This window comes from Schistocerca serialis, chromosome 1 (genome assembly GCF_023864345.2).
Source record: "Schistocerca serialis cubense isolate TAMUIC-IGC-003099 chromosome 1, iqSchSeri2.2, whole genome shotgun sequence".
In the NCBI taxonomy this organism is placed as follows: Eukaryota; Metazoa; Arthropoda; class Insecta; order Orthoptera; family Acrididae; genus Schistocerca; species Schistocerca serialis.
In genome coordinates this window covers 1,139,448,807-1,139,470,758 of record NC_064638.1, presented here as the reverse complement: position 1 = coordinate 1,139,470,758, position 21,952 = coordinate 1,139,448,807, and the positions used below count along the sequence as shown (strand labels likewise).

The 21,952-nt window shown below is 38.7% G+C and overlaps 1 protein-coding gene across 1 annotated transcript in view; it reads left to right on the top strand.

Moving 5' to 3' along the window:
* Positions 1 to 21,952, top strand: part of LOC126455967 (Down syndrome cell adhesion molecule-like protein Dscam2) — a 358,909-nt gene that overhangs the window by 278,296 nt on the left and 58,661 nt on the right. The window contains exons 28-29 of the mRNA XM_050091727.1: positions 18,528 to 18,719; positions 20,357 to 20,521. Of these exons, the coding sequence (XP_049947684.1) occupies positions 18,528 to 18,719; positions 20,357 to 20,521 (357 nt within the window). The remainder of the gene's footprint in view (positions 1 to 18,527; positions 18,720 to 20,356; positions 20,522 to 21,952) is intronic.

Genomic DNA, 21,952 nt, shown 5'->3' with positions numbered 1-21,952 from the left:
GTTTCTAACACACAGTTCAACAAAACCCGACATTTTAATTTCACAGAATGGGTATATGACTACTGAAATTGAACAGTTCAAATTTTTAGGTGTTCAGATAGTAAACTATCATGGAAAGCTCACATTCAGTGTCTTATTCAAAGCCTTAATGCTGCCACTTTTACAATTCCAATGGTATCTGAAGTAAGTGATCATTTAATACGAAAATTAGTTTACTTTGCTTATTTTCATTCACTTATGTCATATAGTATTGTATTTTTGGGTAACTTGTCCCATTCTAAAAGGATAATTTTGGCTCAGAAATGGGTGGTTCAGGCAATAAGTGGTGTAAGTTCACAAACCTCTTGTTGACCCCTATTCACTATTCTGGGTATTTTGACATTGGCCTCTCAATATATATATTCTTTATTGCCATTTCTCGTTAACAATACCAGCTTATTCCCACAAATAAGCAGCTTTCACTCAGTTAATACTTGGCAGAATTCCAACCTGCATTTGGATCCGACTGCCTTAACTCTTGTGCAGAAAAATGTGCTGTATACTGCTGCATCCATTTTCAATAAGCTACCACAAGAATTCAAAAATCTTTGCCGTAGTCCATGTGCTTTCAAATTGAAACTTACGGGTTTCCTCATGGGTCACTCCTTCTATTCTTTTGAGGAGTTCCTTGAAAAATTATGCTGTTTCTTATGTTATATTGTTGATCGCATGAACTTAAACTTATGGCTTGACTCTTTTGGGTTTATAAAGATTTTATTTTTATCTGTTATTAGTTTTATGTTGTAATTTCATGTACTGACACATTCCATGACCTTGGAGATTTGCTCATCAATTTGTTCCTACAGAACTTGAGCTGTAAATAAATAAATAAGCATGTTACTGAACTTCTCAAGAAATTAACTTCAACTGCTTTTGCTCTTCGTATAATTGCTAATCTTGGAAACAAACATATCACTCTCCCGAGATATTTTGCATATTGCCACTTAATAATGTTGTATGGAATAATTTTTCTGGGGAAACTCATCACTTACAAAGAAAGTATTTTTTGCACAAAAGTAAGCAGTAAGAATGATCATGGTGATCGTGATCGTGGTGATCATCTACAGATGTCATGTAGGTACCTCTTCATTGAGCTAGGTACTTAAACTGTGTCGTCACAATACATATTTTCACTACTGAAATTCATCATAAACAATCCATCACAATTTGAGAAGATCAGTTATACATACCTGCAATAATAGAGGAAAAAATGACATTTATTACCCACTGTTAAAGCTGTCAGCGGCTCAGAGAGGAGTTCAGTATGCAGCAATAAAATTTTCTGATCATTTGCTGAATAACCTAAAATGTCTGGCAGGTAGCAAAGCAAGTTTTAAATCTAATTTCATATCATTTCTCCTGCACAACTTCTTCTATTCCATTGATGAATTTTTACTACAAAACTGGTAACCAGTAAAAAACCTGGTTTTAGGTGTAGATGTACGAGCAAGAATAAAATGTTAATGTGTTCATTAATGTTAACTGTAATCACATATACATACACGGTGTGATCAAAAGTATCCAGACACCAGGCTGAAAATGACTTACAAGTTCATGAAGCCCTCCATCACCATTACAACACCGCCTCCGAATTCAGGGTGTATACAACCCGGGACATCCGGGAAAAACACGGGAATTTTTTCATCCGGGAGAAAACTTGGAAAAACCCGGGAATTTTTTGGAACTCCAGGAATTTTTCATTGTTTTAGCTTTCAATAAATTTTTGTAAATTTGACTGATAAGAATTGATTCCTTAGCAAAGAATGTTACTGTATCCTGATACTGAAGAATAATACTGCAGCAATAAAATATAAACGAGAGGGGAAAAAAAAATAAAACTTTAGTGGCAAAGGAAATGCACCATTTACAACAACAAAAAACTATGCATGCAAGTGTTTGCAAGTATCAAAAATATGTCAAAGGCCATAGGGCAAAGATTGTGTAATTCTTCATAACAATAAACTGCTTGCTATGAGTGTGACCTCACAACTGTTCACATTAGGTTTGTTTGACCATTTGCCAGCAGGCTCATGCGGATGCTTAGTTGACTCGCATATGAGCAGTACCTTCTTCTGCTTCCTGCTACATGAAGTGTGGCTGTTAGCAGCCAGATGCAAATGAAAAAAATTTTTCTCACATGCCCTAGCTGCCAGATTCGCGCATGTGCAGAGTTGTCTGAGTTTTAGTGGGGAAGGTGTTAGTCTCCATGTGACTCGTGTTTGCATTAAGTGATTTTGCTGCTTCTCTTCGTTTACAGCTCCCATGTCAAATGAAAACAAAACGGATTTCTGTGGCCAGAACTATCAAGTGAATTAAAATACATTCACATAATTACAGAGGGCAAAAGTATATTATTAGTTTCAGTTTTCTGATTTTATTGAACTTCTAAGTTATTAGCGCAGTCAAGCATTAATTGCCTTGCAAAACAGTGAAGTTTTTTTGCAAGTTTGCTAAAGAAATTTGTCTTTATTAAGGCAATCATTTTATTTGAAACAAAATGTTTCATTCCACAGTATTGCCTAGTTCCAACTGTTTGCTGAATTTCAAGTGTACGTTATCATCTTCTGCCGCGATGGCATCATGCCATAATAAAGAACCAAAAATGAGATTGTACAGTACTGGTACTTCAAGAAAATTTACATCATAAAAACCACACTGAATAGCTTAATATCAGATGGGACCTACTCCATTGTGAATCTGGAAAAAAACCAATGTGCATTTCAAGCTGAATTATGCAAGGTCGGCCTGTACGTTTTGGTGCTGTACATGTCCCTTCATGTTTCCACTTCACTATAACATCAGAAACAGATGACCTAGGGATGTTTAGGAGTGTGGAAATCTTGCATACAGATGTATGAAACAAATGACACCCAATCACCTGACCACATTCGAAGTCCGTGAGTTCTGCAGAGCATCCCATTCAGCTCTCTCACAATGTCTAATGACTACTGAGGTCGCTGATATGGAGTACCTGGCAGTAGGTGGCAGTACAATGCACCTTATATGAAAAATGTATGTTTTTGGGGGTGTCAGGATACTTTTCATACATAGTTTATTCTGTGAACTGACTCATTCTACATCATTTTGATAAGGTCTGTGAAAGATGTAACTAAGTAACTACTGCCATGCCACAGTGCTGCCCAGTCACTGCTTGAGTACTGGTCATTCTTTGTGTGGTACTGTCCCTCCAAAATATTACTCTAGACGTATTTGGAGCTGCTGTATCAAATGGACACATAAAGTTCCACCTTAAGAATCATTTTGCTTATAACAGGAAATAAATGACTTTTTCTGTCAACACTAGGCATTGCATGAAAAAATGTGAGAGTGGTATTTGCTTTAGCTAACTCCAGCAAAATTGCAGGTATATGCTGAAACATCAGAGAAAATATGCTTGATGACTTAGGAGAGACATCAGGAATATACATGTATGTCTAGAATGGTATGCCTTAAGTATTTTATTGGTGGAGTTTTTCTTGGTTGGAAATAGGAAATGGTATGCATTGCCATCACCTTGGTAGATAATTGCAACCAGCATGTTACTGTGAAAGTAGCAGGAGAGAACCATATTATTACAAAATTGCAAGTGTACATAGAATTCTGCACTAACTTCCTACTCTCAGACAGATGCTGTTGACACCAGTGGCAAAGCTGGTTCCTTAAAACACTCCCTTGAGCCCTGTTTGGAAGAACTTCCTCTACATAATAGCAAAAATAGCAGTGTGACTCAAATGACAGAACTAAAATGAGTAAACATTCTCAGATGCCACACTAATATTAAGATTATATACCTCCTAGGATATTATTCCTACAACTTTACACCATAGGCCTTTTGAAGGTCTGTATTTGTTTTTGTTGACTGAAGTCCAGTTTCTTGCTGAAAGATAAGGATTGGCCAACAAAATCTATTATTTCATCAGAAATCCAAGTTTCATGTTGAAATGTTCTTGTATACAAAAAAAAAAAATTTGAAAGTTAGCTTTTAAATAAGATCCCTATGAGATATTGTCTCTTCACAAATTATTAATGAACACATACTTTCACATAATATTGTTATACTTATCAATTAACTGTATTTAGTGCATGACAGTACAAAGTGAGCTGCAACTAACATACATGAACTGCATAATAAATAGAACTAAACAACTAAATCTAATAACTAATATCTAAATCTTCAATTCATTCAAGGGCTGGTATGTCACTTCAAAGAAATCTACATTTCAAGGGTAAGCTTGTCGCTTGCAGCTTGTTACAATATGTTTGATGTTGTGCTGTTCATTGCCACCAGTCACATTGAACCTCCATTGGTGGAATCTTTCTGCACAGTTGTCATGGCCTGTACTAATATTACTAATTGTTTTCCAATCACATCATGGCAATTCCACATCAAGTGATCTAGTGACAGGTCTATGAGTGTCTGTTATTCTATGTTTCTGACCACTTTCTGCTCATGGTGAAATTCACTGCTTGCAGTAATTCTGCCGTTAAGATAGGTGACTGTCCAGATTTTAATAAATCATTCTAAGTACATGCACATGAGACTGGATTGGGAGCTGAGGAATTTTAACTAATTTTTCATTTCCCTTGAGAGGGGAATTCTGTCTTCGCAGATCTGGTGGTACAATGTGGCTTAGAATTGTTAACCAGCAAAGAGAAATAGATCTGATGTCATCTGTTATTGTCCTCATAGCTGCTTTTAGCTGAACGTCGATTTCACTCACATGTGTACTATTAAGCCAAATCAGAGCACAGTTTTTAGCAGCAGAGCAGACAATTCCTGAGGTAGAACATACAATACTGGCCATTAAAATTGACGCACCACGAAGATGACATGCTACAGACGCAAAATTTAACTGACAGGAAGAAGATGCTGTGATATGCAAATGATTAGCTTTTCAGAGCATTCACACAAGGTTGGTGCCAGTGGCGACACCTACAACGTGCTGACATGAGTAAAGTTTCCAACCGATTTCTCATACACATACAGCAGTTGACCGGCATTGCCTGGTGAAACACTGTTGTGATGACTCGTGTAAGGAGGAGAAATGCGTACCTTCACATTACCGACTTTGATAAAGGTTGGATTGTAGCCTATCACGATTGCAGTTTATCATATCGCGAGATTGCTGCTCACGTTGGTTGAGATCCAATGACTGTTAGCAGAATATGGAATCAGTGGGTTCAGGAGGCTAATACAGAATGCCATGCTGGACCCCAATGGCCTCGTATCACTAGAAGTCGAGACAACAGGCATCTTATCTGCATGGCTGTAACGGATCATGCAGACACATCTCAATCCCTGAGTCAACAGATGGAGATGTTTGCAAGACAACAACCATCTGCACGAACAGTTTGACGACATTTGCAGCAACATGGACTATTACTCAGAGAGCATGGCTGCGGTTTCCCTTGATGCTGCATCACAGACAGGAGCACCTGTAATGGTGTACTTAGCGATGAACCTGGGTGCACAAATGGCAAAATGTCATTTTTTGGATGAATCCAGGTTCTGTTTACAGCATCATGATGGTCGCATCCGTGTTTGGTGACATTGCGGTGAAAGCACATTGGAAGCGTGTATTCATCATCGCCATACTTGCGTATCACCTGGCGTGATGGTATGGTGTGCCATTGGTTACACGTCTCTGTCACCTCTTGTTTGCACTGACGGCACTTTGAACAGTGTACGTTACATTTCAGATGTGTTACGACCCATGGCTCTACCCTTCATTCGATCCCTGCAAAACCCTACATTTCAGCAGGATAATGCACGACCGTATGCTGCAGGTCCTGTACGGGCCTTTCTGGATACAGAGAATGTTCAACTGCTGCCCTGGCTAGCACGTTCTCCAGATCTCTCACCAATTGAAAAAGTCTGGTCAATGGTGGCCGAGCAACTGACTCGTCACAATATGCCAGTCACTACTCTTGATGAACTGTGGTATCATGTTGAAGCTGAATGGGCAGCTGTACCTGTACACGCCATCGAAGCTCTGTTTGACTCAATGTCCAGGCATATCAAGGCTGTTATTATGGCCAGAGGTGGTTGTTTTGGATTCTGATTTCTCAGGATGTATTCACCCAAATAGCGTGAAAATGTAATCACATGTCAGTTCTAGTATAATATATTTGTCCAACAAATACCCGTTTGTCATCTACATTTCTTCTTGGTGTAGCAATTTTAATGGCCAGTAGTGTATTAGTGTTGTTGCTCATGCACCCCATGGGGTACTACTTAGCTTTTTATGATGTTATTCCACAGTCTCAGCTGTAGTGATTTCTATATTTTCTTTCGCAGGACAAAGTTCTATCAAGAGTTACAGTTCTTTTCGAAAGTCTTGGTGGTGGAGGACTTTACAATTGAAAGCAACATGTAGCTTTGCACTTGGCCATTCTGTTGTTAAGAAGAAAGCAGCTAATTTTGATCTTCATTGGATTTGGTGTTAATCTCCACTTTTTAAAGTATTTATGCATTGTACTTAGATCTGCGGAGAGTATTGCTTCAAGACTTCTCCATTGAGGGGCCAGACCAGGTCACCTGCATAAATTCAAGAGCACATATAGCTGGTTATGAAGTACACATCATTAGACATACGGCTGTGCTACTTAAATTGTCCTATCGTATAATCTTACTGGGCAGTGTGACTGATTAATGTGAAGGGACAAACATCAGTGTTTCTGAACCCTCCGACTGCTGTGAACAAGTTGTCATCAAGATTCACCAGTCCCCAGTCTGACCATCACCACCCTCTAGTTGCCCAAAGTTGATTCACTAATTTTTTGAAGGAAGTTACTAATTTGGGTGACTGGTCTCATTTTCACAGCACTTGTCATGCTGAGATAGTGGAACACTGCAGTGAGAGATAGCAACCGTAGAATTTGAATATCCAGTTTTATTAATAATACACATCTGTTATTCCTCTTCTTTGTTGTAATTTGAAGGCTCCGTTATCCTTTTTTTTATATGATTGTCTAGAGGATGTTTAGGTTGCTTCTGCAAAATCATGTGAACACTGTGGACTTTCTGGTGAAGAAAGCATATATTTTCAGTCATTTCACTTCACAGTACAAATCAATATAAGGCACATAACTTGTACCGCATCCTTGCACTTCAAACTTGTACAACTAACTAACTGACCAAAAACAACGATTTACCTCTAACAACATGTAGCAAAGAAATTACTGTCATATACTGATCTATTTATGCAAAATAATCTTTGGAACATACATTTCATAAATAAAATACAAATAATTGTTTGCCTTTTTTGAGGATACCATAATTTTCATTGTAATTACTTTAACTGTTTATATATGTTGACCTTTAAACATTTCTGGATAATTGTGCAGTAGTTGATTCCTGGTTTTTTTTGCCTTCAGCATGGAATCAGTCATTTCGTATGATCCAAGTTAAGTTAGTACATTTATCTCACTATCACCAGTTTTATTGCACAAGGTGCTGTTCACAAGTGTAATCATGGCCTCTGAATTTTCCTATAACACTATTGATGTGTTTGTGTGTCATGTTTGCTGGCCTTTTCATTGCTGTGATTAAGTTTAAGCACACTAATGAACAGGTGCCTGTGTGATCTAGGTGTGTAAATGAGCAGAACTGTATTTCAATGCCATTCTTGCAGTAGCTGTTCAGAGTTGTGAGAGTGTGACTACATATGCTGCTGTGATCCCTTGTTGCAGATTTAGACTTCATGTTGTGTGTTTTCGTCAGTATTAACTTCATGTTCTTCTATTCTACAAGAGAAATTTCACAAGAGCAACTTTGGAAAGATATAGAGAACCTGGAAATACTACCTAGGAACAACACTGAGTGTCAGTTTTCTGATGACAGTAACAGAATGATGAGACTTCGACAAAATCTCGAAATGGTAGTCCTTAGCCCTGTAATCAGCTGGTACGGTGTACCAGTTTAATGCTTCTGCAAGAAGTGCAGTTGGCAGTAAATTCAGAATCTGAAGAATCAGAAAGTGATAGTGGATAGAGCACACGTCAGTGACACTTTCAATTGGAAACAAACCAATTTACAGCCATTAAGGCATGTGTTTGGTGGCGGATTTGCAATGCAAGTTTCAACTGCTCAATGACTCAAGAATTCTGTCTTTTTTATGTATGTACATATTTCTGTCACAAAACCTGTTCCAGTTTGCAGCAGATGAAATGAATTAATTTTTATGTATACACCAGTGCACATACTCTGGAATCTCTGTATTCTTGACTGGGAAAGTGGAAAGATACTGAATCTGAAGAACTTTGTTTTTTTTTTGTTATTTGTCTTCTAATGGCTCAATTAAAAAGTTTAAAATACACTCCTGGAAATTGAAATAAGAACACCGTGAATTCATTGTCCCAGGAAGGGGAAACTTTATTGACACATTCCTGGGGTCAGATACATCACATGATCACACTGACAGAACCACAGGCACATAGACACAGGCAACAGAGCATGCACAATGTCGGCACTAGTACAGTGTATATCCACCTTTCGCAGCAATGCAGGCTGCTATTCTCCCATGGAGACGATCGTAGAGATGCTGGATGTAGTCCTGTGGAATGGCTTGCCATGCCATTTCCACCTGGCGCCTCAGTTGGACCAGCGTTCGTGCTGGACGTGCAGACCGCGTGAGACGACGCTTCATCCAGTCCCAAACATGCTCAATGGGGGACAGATCCGGAGATCTTGCTGGCCAGGGTAGTTGACTTACACCTTCTAGAGCACGTTGGGTGGCACGGGATACATGCGGACGTGCATTGTCCTGTTGGAACAGCAAGTTCCCTTGCCGGTCTAGGAATGGTAGAACGATGGGTTCGATGACGGTTTGGATGTACCGTGCACTATTCAGTGTCCCCTCGACGATCACCAGTGGTGTACGGCCAGTGTAGGAGATCGCTCCCCACACCATGATGCCGGGTGGTGGCCCTGTGTGCCTCGGTCGTATGCAGTCCTGATTGTGGCGCTCACCTGCACGGCGCCAAACACGCATACGACCATCATTGGCACCAAGGCAGAAGCGACTCTCATCGCTGAAGACGACACGTCTCCATTCGTCCCTCCATTCACGCCTGTCGCGACACCACTGGAGGTGGGCTGCACGATGTTGGGGCGTGAGTGGAAGACGGCCTAACGGTGTGCGGGACCGTAGCCCAGCTTCATGGAGACGGTTGCGAATGGTCCTCGCCGATACCCCAGGAGCAACAGTGTCCCTAATTTGCTGGGAAGTGGCGGTGCGGTCCCCTACGGCACTGCGTAGGATCCTACGGTCTTGGCGTGCATCCGTGCGTCGCTGCGGTCCGGCCCCAGGTCGACGGGCACGTGCACCTTCCGCCGACCACTGGCGACAACATCGATGTACTGTGGAGACCTCACGCCCCACGTGTTGAGCAATTCGGCGGTACGTCCACCCGGCCTCCCGCATGCCCACTATACGCCCTCGCTCAAAGTCCGTCAACTGCACATACGGTTCACGTCCACGCTGTCGCGGCATGCTACCAGTGTTAAAGACTGCGATGGAGCTCCGTATGCCACGGCAAACTGGCTGACACTGACGGCGGCAGTGCACAAATGCTGCGCAGCTAGCGCCATTCGACGGCCAACACCGCGGTTCCTGGTGTGTCCGCTGTGCCGTGCGTGTGATCATTGCTTGTACAGCCCTCTCGCAGTGTCCGGAGCAAGTATGGTGGGTCTGACACACCGGTGTCAATGTGTTCTTTTTTCCATTTCCAGGAGTGTAGTAATTTGTAGATCCAGAAATATATCTTTAAACACTTCTGTTTTCAGTAAAATTATGCCCCAAGACCATTTTAATTTGATTTTGAGAATGCTACAGCTCAGTGACAGATCTGCAAGGGCTGGAAGTAAAAGTTTGTTTAAAATCAAAAATACTGTCGATAAAGTTCATATGAGTTTTACAATATGTTTAGTCTTCATCAGAGTCACTGTTTGTGAGAATAGGCACAACATGTCAAAACTGCAGAGGAAAATGAAATTAAGCGAAACTGAGCTTAAGTCAACTGACAAGGTGCTTTCTATCAAGTGTTGCAGTAAAAGAGAAGTGTGGATGTTGACCACATGTAAAACCAAGAACGTTTGTGAAGAGAGACTGACTGAAAACTTGCTAGCTTGCAACTCAAGTATGGTTGCAGTTGACTACTATAACATGCTAATGAGTTCAGTAGGCTCAATGTGTCAACTGAAATGATATAAGAAATATTTTTTTCACATTCTATATTTGTGACTTTTCATTGCTCTTGTTCTCAGGTTGGCTACAGGGTGAAACATGGCACTCACAATGTTTCACCCATTTTTGCTATGGAAAATGTAGAAAAATATGCAACAGAACAGAGAAAAGGTGGCACAGGAAGGCACTTCAGTGACGAGAATCTCTTCAGTTTGCATGGTGGTATTTTCTCGATGTTATTGTCAGTAAACATTCAAAGAAAAGTATATGCAGAAGCTTGGTTTGCACAAAACAGAAAGTGCACTGGGAAACCAGATACAAAGGCAAAACTTGCAACATATTATTGTTCTGTGTATTGTTCTGTTTTGAAAGTTATCACACAGAGAAGCATTACTAATCATCAGGAACTAAACCTGATAGTTGAAATTAATTGCCACTTCTGAGTACATTATTTAAAAAAGAAAAAAGCAAGATATGTAAGAAAGACAATACAAAAAGGTGTTATTACCTTTTTACTTGGTCAAAACCCCAGATCAAAAGAAAGTATGTAAAATAGATATAGTGGGTGCAAATAGTATTCAACAGTCCTGATTTCATCTCTTAGGTTGAAATAAGCTCACCAGATAAAAAATTTGTCACCCCAGTGTACACACACAAATGAATTGTTACGTCTTTTCAGATGGTGCAGTGATCAAGTAATACTCAACCGCCTGTCTGATAGCTCTACATGAGTATAAGAAAGTAGTGACAAGTGAGACATTTATGTTTCAAATGAACTTTATAGATAAACGTGGGTAAGTGTGAGGTTGTGACAGAGTGCAAAAAGGGGCAGTCGTGTTTGGTCATGTCCATAGCCTAATACTGTGTGAAGTTGCTGGATCCATTGGTATTTCATGACGAACTGTTCAGCACGTCTACCAGCAGTAGTGTAACACCCATGACCATGAAACATGACATCAGAATCGTGATCAGAAAATGATCTTGACTGATTGTGAGAGCAACCAGAGATGCATTTTACAGTTTGTGAATCAAAATTGCTTCCAAAGCAAACAGGAATTGCTGTAGGCAGTGAATGAAAGTCAGTACTAAACTGTTTGCAAGAGAATATTGAAATGGGAACTGCATGCAATGAACATGCGAAATTGGTAACCTCGCAGGAGACCATTGCTCACACAGACACATAAAGCTGCATGTCTTCAGTGGACTAGAAATCATCAAACATGGACAGTAGCTAACATTTGGAATGTAATGTTGTCTGATAAATCATGTTTTTGCTCATATTCAAATGATGCACATCATCGAGTGCCCTGAGGACAAATAAAGCATTTCACCCTGAATGTGTACAAGGTCAGGTGCAATCTGGAGGTGGGTCTGGAATGTTTTGAGGGTGTTTTTCTTAAGTTGGTTCCATCCACTGAGGTGACTACTAACATGAATCAGCGTGCTTATCTAAAAAGTATTCAAAAAATTACATTTTCTCACTTTGTGTATCTCTCCAAATGATGAAGTATGCTGACAAGAAACTGATGCTTTAGATGGAGCTATATCTGTTTTGTAAATGATGTGATTACACAGCATAAAAATTGTACATATTCATCAGTTTATGATACACAAAAATTATTTCCATGTAATGTATACAGTTATGCTTGGGTATTGTGATATTTTTACGCAAAATTTGCATATGGACATAAAAAAATATAGAAAATTCATACTGATCCTTGTAAAAAGTACTTGAATGTTTCAAGTTGGCAGCCTCTCTCCAATGAAGTAGTATGTTAGCAACAGACGGACTCAGTTCTTCACATGTTGCACTGTTTATCCTGCTAATGAAGATAATCGATTTCTGAAAATATAAGAAATTGGATAGATAAAAAATCTACAGTTCTGTAACTGGCAAAACATCTACATCTACATCTACATGATTACTCTGCAATTCACATTTAAGTGCTTGGCAGAGGGTTCATCGAACCACAATCATAATATCTCTCTACCATTCCACTCCCGAACAGCACACGGGAAAAATGAACACCTAAACCTTTCTGTTCGAGCTATGATTTCTCTTATTTTAATTTGATGATCATTCCTACCTATGTAAGTTGGGCTCAATAAAATATTTTCGTATTCGGAAGAGAAAGTTGGTGACTGAAATTTCGGAAATATATCTCGCCGTGATGAAAAAAGTCTTTGCTTTAATGACTTCCATCCCAACTCGCATATCATATCTGCCACACTCTCTCCCCTATTACGTGATAATACAAAACGAGCTGCCCTTTTTTGCAACCTTTCGATGTCCTCCATCAATCCCACCTGGTAAGGATCCCACACTGCACAGCAATATTCTAACAGAGGACGAACGAGTGTAGTGTAAGCTGTCTCTTTAGTGGACTTATTGCATCTTCTAAGTGTCCTGCCTATGAAACGCAACCTTTGGCTTGCCTTCCCCACAATATTATCTATGTGGTCTTTCCAACTGAAGTTGTTCGTAATTTTAACACCCAGGTACTTAGTTGAATTGACAGCCTTGAGAATTGTACTATTTATTGAGTAATCGAATTCCAATGGATTTCTTTTGGAACTCATGTGAATCACCTCACACTTTTCGTTATTTAGCGTCAACTGCCACCTGCCAGACCATACAGCAATCTTTTCAAAATCGCTTTGCAACTGATACTGGTCTTCGGATGACCTTACTAGACTGTAAATTACAGCATCATCTGCGAACAACCTAAGAGAACTGCTCAGATTGTCACCCAGGTCATTTATATAGGTCAGGAACAGCAGAGGTCCCAGGATGCTTCCCTGGGGAACACCTGATATCACTTCTGTTTTACTCGATGATTTGCCGTCTATTACTATGAACTGTGACCTTCCTGACATGGAAATCACAATAATATCAAAGGGAGAGCCACTTGTGAAATGACACATATCATATACCACCTGTTATGTAAACAGAAAAGAGAACCACTTGTATGAATATCAAGAGCTCAGATGGAAACCCAGTTCTAAGCAAAGAAGAGAAAGCAGAAAGGTGGAAGGAGTATATTGGGGGTCTATACAGGGGTGATCTTCTTGGTGACAATATCATGGACATGGAAGAGGATGTAGATGAAGATGAAATGGGAGATATGACACTGCGTGAAGAGTTTGACAGAGCACTGAAAGACCTGAGTCGAAACAAGGCCCCAGGAGTAGACAACATTCCATTAGAACTACTGACAGCCTTGGGAGAGCCAGTCCTGACAAAACTCTACCATCTGGTGAGCAAGATATATGAGACAGGCGAAATACCCTCAGACTTCAAGAATAATATAATAATCCCACTCCCAAAGAAAGCAGGTGTTGACAGATGTGAAAATTACCGAACTATCAGTTTAATAAGTCACGGCTGCAAAATACTAACACAAATTCTTTACAGACGAATGGAAAAGCTAGTAGAAGCCGACCTTGGGGAAGATCAGTTTGGATTCTGTAGAAATATTGGAACACATGAGGCAATACTGACCCTACGGCTTATCTTAGAAGCTAGATTAAGGAAAGGCAAAACTACATGTCTAGCATTTGTAGACTTAGAGAAAGCTTTTGACAATGTTGACTGGAATACTCTCTTTCAAATTTTGAAGGTGGCAGGGGTAAAATATAGGGAGCGAAAGGCTATTTACAATTTGTATAGAAACCAAATGGCAGTTATAAGAGTTGAGGGGCATGAAAGGGAAGCAGTGGTTGGGAAGGGAGTGAGCCTCTCCCCGATGTTATTCAATCTGTATATTGAGCATGCAGTGAAGGAAACAAAAGAAAAATTCAGTATAGGTATTAAAATCCATGGAGAAGAAATAAAAACTTTGAGGTTCGCCGATGACATTGTAATTCTGTCAGAGACAGCAAAGGACTTGGAAGAGCAGTTGAACGGAATGGATAGTGTCTTGATGGAAGGATATAAGATGAAAATCAACAAAATCAGAACGAGGATAATGGAATGTAGTCGAATTAAGTCGGGTGATGTTGAGGGTATTAGATTAGGAAATGAGACACCTAAAGTAGTAAAGGGGTTTTGCTATTTGGGGAGCAAAATAACTGATGATGGTCAAAGTAGAGAGGATATAAAATGTAGACTGGAAATGGCAAGGAAAGCATTTCTGAAGAAGAGGAATTTGTTAACATCGAGTATAGATTTAAGTGTCAGGAAGTCGTTTCTGAAAGTATTTGTATGGAGTGTAGCCATGTATGGAAGTGAAACATGGACGATAAATAGTTTAGATAAGAAGAGAATAGAAGCTTTCGAAATGTGGTGCTACAGAAGAATGCTGAAGATTAGATGGGTAGATCACATAACTAATGAGGAGGTGCTGAATAGGATTGGGGAGAAGAGAAGTTTGTGGCACAACTTGACTAGAAGAAGGGGTCGGTTGGTAGGACATGTTCTGAGGCATCAAGGGATCACCAATTTAGTATTGGAGGGCAGTGTGGAGGGTAAAACTCATAGAGGGAGACCAAGAGATGAATACACCAAGCAGATTCAGAAGGATGTAGGTTGCAGTAGGTACTGGGAGATGAAGACGCTTGCACAGGATAGAGTAGCTTGGAGAGCTGCATCAAACCAGTCTCAGGACTGAAGACCACAACAACAACAACATGTAAACAATGTTCAGCCTTTTACATCAGCATGATTACCACAAAGTTACCAGTTTGGATGAATGGCCATAGGCAGAGGGTGTATACTGACAACACACAATGTACTGTTGCAAAGCATGTTCTACAACATGACAGTCATGACCTCAGTACATGTTTCACCCCACATGTCATCTGGATTCTTCCCTCAGATATCAGTTATTCAGAACTCTGCAGGTGGGAACTGGTGCTGCAACATGTCCTTGGTTCTGACCAACCACACAGCCTTAATTTATGTTATTTTCTGTGGTTGCAGCATTTCTTCACAGTAACTGTTCCTTTCTTCATTCCCTTGTAGTTTTCTACATCTTTCATTTACTGACCCATCTATTTTTTGCAGTCACCCACCCACCTCTATCAAATACAGTGCACTTAGCTTTTCACTCTCATTAACTTGTACACAGTGTTTTCGCAGTGATCTCTGTCTTGGTATATTACCCTATTTTCCACCCTCAAGCTCTCAGGTTTTCAAATCTCATCTGATGCAGTACCCAACAATCAGTATTTCCTTCTCATATTGTCTGGTAAGGCTTCCTTCACTGGGGTTCTGGGTGACTTTTCTGAAATCTACCCCATTTTCTATGTCTCACAAGTCCTATTCCTTCATTCCTCTTCCTTCCCCTTCATTGCTACTGTGAGAAGAAGGAGCCACTGGCTCTGAAAGCTTGAAGGCTGTAATACCTTATACATGTGTGCTCTCCAGCTGCCACTTGGTAAGTAAATTTTTTTTTAATCTATTCAATTACTTGTACTACTAATATCTATTCTTGTGTGAAGTGATTTCACAGCACAGAGACAGTTAACAAAAAAAATATGCAGACTCACCTGTTTATGATGTGATCAAACTATTCTGATATAAGAAAAGATTTTGTTTTTGAAAACATTGATTTCTGACCTTAAATTTTGCTTGAGAATGATTAATTTTATTTATGGACTCGAAACATATTCAGATTAATCAGAAGTATGTTCCAGCAACCACTTAATCTCCCTTGTGCTGGCATGCACCATGAGTGCAGAAAAACAGGAGATAGTGGATGCATGGAACATATGGCGTTTAGCTTATAAGCTATGAATTCAGCACAGCACAAGAAAGCCAGTGCAGGTATTTCAACACACAGGAAGTGGTATCCTACAAATGGTTTCCAACACAGGTAGTTGGTTTAGGTGTCAACACCCAGCACATCCTTTGGCAAGTACATCTGTAGTGTTGAAAGGGTTACGTAGCTGCATTTCTACACAATATTCTAAAAGTAACTCGTGTAATTATCAATGTCAGTAGATTGAAACTAAACATAATTGCTTGTTAGTTTACATAAAAGAAGTAGCCTACAGTGGTGCTTTGGCTTGTTAATACATAATTTGCCATATGCCACATCTCTAAAGAATGGAATTTATGATACACAGTATGTGAATGAATAACAAATGGATGAATGAATACTAAGAGAAAATCTGGAATTAGTATTAAATATCTATATATAAAAGGCTGACTGACTCACCAACTGACTGACTCATCACCACCAAGACCAAACTGCTAGGGATAAAACCTCAAAATTTGGAGACGGTGTGGATATTATACTGTAGGCATTGTTTAAGAATTGCTTTTTTTGAAATTCCAATCCTAAGGGGATGAAGGTTTTTTTTAAATAAAAAAAATTTTGCTATTAAGGCAATTCTGAAGTTAACCTACAAAAATTGGTATTTGGTTTCTCGGTCAAAAATAAAGAAATACATGTTTCAAAATTTTTGGAAATTTAGCCCTGTGGGGGCAAAATAGTGGGCAAAAGCTTTTTTTGAAAATATACCATTATTAAAGAACTACTAAAGAATTTTTAAAGCTACGTCTATGAATATTCGTATTTGACTACTCAGTTTCAAGTACAAAAAATACATGTTTCAGTGTTTTTGGAAGTTGAACCACTAAGGAGGTGAAATAGGAGATCAGACTTTTTATGAAAATATTCTATTATGAAAGCATTTTTAAAGCTAAATCGATGAAAATTTAAATTTGGCATCTCAGTTAGAAATAAAAAAAGTATGTGTTCCACTGTTCTGGGAAATTCAACCCTTATGGGGTTGAAATGGGGGATATAATTTTAATGGAAATATTTCATTGTGCAAGCATTTTTAAAGTCAAATCTTTGAGAATTGGTGTCTGGCTTTCTCAGTTACAGTTGAAAAAATATGTTTTACTGTTTTTGGAAATTCAACCCCTAAGGGGGTGAAATACGGTCAGACTGATTCATTGGCTCATCATTGCCTAGCCCAGATGGCTAAGGATAGAAACTTAAGTGTGAAGAGTGTGTGGAGCTTATACTGTAGGCATTATTTAAGAAGGTATTGTCCAAAATTCCACTCTTAAGGGAGTTAAATAGGAGATGAAAGGCATTTTGAAAGTATGTCTCTATTAAGGGAATTTTGAAGCTAAAACTACGAAATCTGGTATATGTTTTCTAAGTCAGAAAATAAAAAATATGGGTTTCAGCATTTTTGGAACTTCAACCACTAAGGGGTAAAACAGTGGATGAAAATTGTTTTTAAAATAACTAATAACTAAAGAACTACTAAAGGATTTTTAAGGCTACATCTATGACAATTGGTGTTTGACTTCTCAGTTGAAAATTTTTAAAAAAGTACATATTACAGTGTTTCTTGTAATTCAGCTCCTTAGGGAGTGCAATAGCGGATGAAACTTTTTAAGAAAATACTTCAGTAAATTAAAAAATTTTAAAGCTAAATGTATGAAAATTTGCATTTCACTTCTCAGTTAGATATAAGAAAATATCTGTTAAGGGATGAAAGTTGCTATGGAAATATCTCCACAAGAATGCAAAAGGCATGATAAGGAAAAATTTTGGACTCCACCTACCAGAATCACTTTTGGTGAGAAGTACATTTTGAAAAGGCAATGCCTATATGGCCTTAATTAGCATGAAAAGGTTAGAAGTTGCAATTTGTGAACAAAATAAAAATTTGATTAAATAATAATAATAATGATGATAATAATAGAAAAAATCTCTACAGGCCGTACAGCCTCTGTGAGTGAAGCAGCGGGTGCTAAACTTCTCAAAAATAAAAATTTTCAGTGAAGTACAGTTGAAAAAATGTGCGTGTGGGTGTTTTTTTTTTTCCTTCGATGTAATTATGGCTTCTGCAGTGATCTTTTTATTATCTCAGGTCATCAGATGTATTCATTTTCTCCAAGTGGATATCTCATTGTTGAAAGATGCACAATATGCAAATTTCAACATTTGTATAATTTTCAAGCAATCACCATGTGCTAGTGCATGGTATATGTTTCCAATATGAATTATGGAAACTATTTGAAAGTATTCCACATATTTTGAGCATCTGTTATCAACAGACACTTCTATATACCCATGTGCATCTTCATCTGGACACCCACAAGTTTATCTTTTGAATTTATTATGTTTTTTACCATGTAACGTATGCTTTAAACATGTGGCACACTTTCAAATAGTAACTATAATTCATAATGGAACTGATGCTGTGCACTAGCCTGATCGAGAATGATATACCAGTAACTGCCAAAACTAGCCCCTATCAGAAAATCTATCTATGCTTAAACTGTTTGTGGTAACTGCAAGCCCACAGTTCAAGAAAACATTATTATTGCAGAGCTGTATGAGATGAGCCCCTATGCCACATTTGCTGTGTCATCAGACCACCACAGAAAAAAGTTAATGGATGCTTCAGGAGTGGATCACACTTTACAGTTTAAAACATTTGGACATTCAGAAAATGAGAGTTGCACTCAACATGAACTTACTCATCAAGTAAATATGGTTCATTGGTATGCTGCATCAGATGGTAAGTACAAGCCTCATAAGTTGAAATCACTATGTATAGCAAAGACAGCATAAGAAGATCCCTGACAGCTTGCAGCACTGATGCAACTTCCAACGTTAAGTGCTAATTGCTGCATGTGAAAATAGTAGCACTTTACAGAGCTGTGACAACACTGAGGTGTTCTGATAGAGATGTTTACAAAATTGTATTATTTGTTGGTTGAGCTGGGTGCACAGCAACTGTCAGGAATCAACTTATACTGACCCAGATATAGGTACTGTTTCCCACTTCCTGTGAAACTGCTTCTTAATTAACTGCATTGCTACAGGGTGGTGCACAAAAAACTGGCCACAGGTACTGATTGTGCACCAGTTTTGCACAAATTGTTGCCCACCACAAACAGATACAACAACAAATAGATAAACAGATAATAAGTTGAGTCACTGACAGGCACAACAAAAAGATTGTCACAATTAAAGCTTTCAGCCACAGGCCTTCATCAACAATAGACACACACACACACACACACACACACACACATGTGCGCACGCGCAAACACAACTCACACACACGACTGCAGTCTCAGGCAACTGAAACAACACTTGCGCCTGCATATGTGTGTCTATTACTGATTAAGGCCTGTGGCCAAAAGCTTTTGTTGTGCCTTTGTGTGACTCAGGATCTCCACTATACGGTGAGTAGCAAGTTTCCTTCTCATAATATTGTTACATTCCATTCTATATTTTCAAAAATAGTTCAAATGGCTCAGAGCACTAAAGGACTTCAACATCTGAGGTTATCAGTCCCCTAGACTTAGAATTACTTAAACCTTAACCAACCTAAGGACATCACACACATCCATGCCCGAGGCAGGATTCGAACTTGCGAACGTAGCAGCAGCGTGGTTCCGGACTGAAGCACCTAGAACCGCTTGGCCACAGCAGCTGGCTTCCTGTATTTTCCGTTGTTTGATTTTAACAGGTAATAATCAGATAATAAATAAATAACAACTAAGCTAATGCAAAGGTCTTTATTTACAGAATTGATCTTGTCTTTTACATTACATTAGGTTCAGAAAATTACCCCCTTGCATTTCCGTGCACTTTTGCACATGCCCTAACATGTCAATATAAACTTTGCATAACTCTGCAGCATCAGTTCTCAAAATTTCATTACAAACATTGTCCTTAAAGTGTTCTAAAGATATTGGTTTACATGTGTACACTTCCCTTAGGCTGCACCACAGATAAAACTCATGCATCCACTATTGCAGTTCTTCCTTGAAGAGGATACTTCTTGCTGAGATATTTACTTCAAATGTCTTAATTAAGTCACAGTGGCTTTTGTACTGACAGTACAAAACATACTCACAACCGCTTCAAAAAAATAGATGGCAACTGCCGGATGATGAGCAGTCTTAGTACTCAGAACCAGTTTTTCACGTGCCACCCTGTGCCATAAAATGTTAACATCAAATTGTGTAGAGAATAAAATACAGCAGTGAATCAGTCTTGAAATAAGTTCCACTGCAGGGTTTCACAGAAATATTAACATCCTAAGAGTGGGAATATAGTTTTAAAGACTACTGAAATTTAATGTTACTATAAAATCCTTTTTGGAATTTATTTAACTTATAGTGTATATACTACTCCTTCCAGGAGATAGAGGACAGCCATCATCCAGCCTACATAGGAAAGGTAACATGAAACATCGTCACAACAAATCCGACACATGTCAGCACTCAGATACCGAAACAAGTGGTAGCCCATCTGCAATAAGCAGTTATAAAGTGCCTATCAAGCACCCAACGGCAAGGAGTTTAGGTATGTTTTGCATCATTTTTCATGAAACTAACAGTAAGTGTGCCACTTCATGCTGTGGGGAAGAGTGGGATTAGGAACCCAAATGCAATTTTGATCCCTGGTAGCTCATGGGAGTTTCTTTCTGTCTGTTAATCTGTGTTTTTATCTCTTACAATGTGTTACACATTCAAGAAAATACCAAATAACACTGTCTGGTTATTTCATCAACCAAAGATTCTTCTGGCATCATTTCCCATGAAAATACACAATAGTGACAAGTCCTCAGACACAAAATACCTTCTTATTTGATTCTTTTAGATACACATAAGATGATAACATTCCTATGTTTCATAACAACATATCCTTCAAGCAGGGCACAGAAATTTGTTAGAGAGCTTTGAATTTGAAGGAGGGGGGACACGTGTGATTAAGTTGACTGAGAACATATGCTAAGAGAAAACTACACCTTATACCATAAAAAGGGACATTAAAGATGAAGGTGAAAGTGTCAGAGAAGGTGAGGGGTCACAGCTAATAAAATAAGTCTTTTTCCAAGAAATTTTTCCTCAGAGCTTCCATGGAAAAAAATTACATATTTAATTTATTTATTAGTTAACTTACATTCCTGAAACCAGGAAGATCCTTTATTCATTACACAAGAACCTCATTTATCCTGTCTTCATTAATCCAGATTTCCAGATTCCTTTTTTTATTTCCTCTTTTTTTAACCCAGAATTGTATTGTATACAGTTGGTATGGTGCAATATATGTTGACACTTCAGCTAGCATAGAGATTGCCAACCCCACATTTCCAACTGCCTTTACTATGGTTAGTGTTCTGTTCCTGACAGAGTGAAGGCATATGGATATTGTTCCTATGTTTTGCATTTGTATGTGAGTGAAAAGGCTTCAAAGTAAAAGAAAGTGGTTCTTTCGATGGAAAAAAAGTTGAAATCACTAAACAGAATAGACAAAGGAGAAATGGTGAAATAAATGTCTGCAGAATATGATACAGGGATATCATCTATGTCAGAATGAAAGAATGACTGAAAAAAAATTGAAAACTTCTGCTCAACCAAACAATGGAAACTCAAAGTTATATCAACAATATAAGGAAAGGATAGATTGTTGCTCACTGTAAAGATGACCCATTGGGTTGCATACAGAGATGATAAGAAGACTGCCATCCCCATAGCTCCGGTCCGAACTGTCAGATATGGCAATTACATGGGTATGAGGTGAGCTTACTTTTGTCAATGAAATGTGTGTATGTTTTTCCTTTCCAAAAAAGGCTTTAACTGAAAGCTAAATTGTAATTCTTTTTGTTGTGTCTGTTTGCAACTCAACGGGTCATCGTTATGATGAGTAGCAATCCATTCTTTCCCTTATACTGAATACTCCTGCTTAATATGATCAGCAAAAACAATAAAGAAAGCATGGACAGAAACCCTG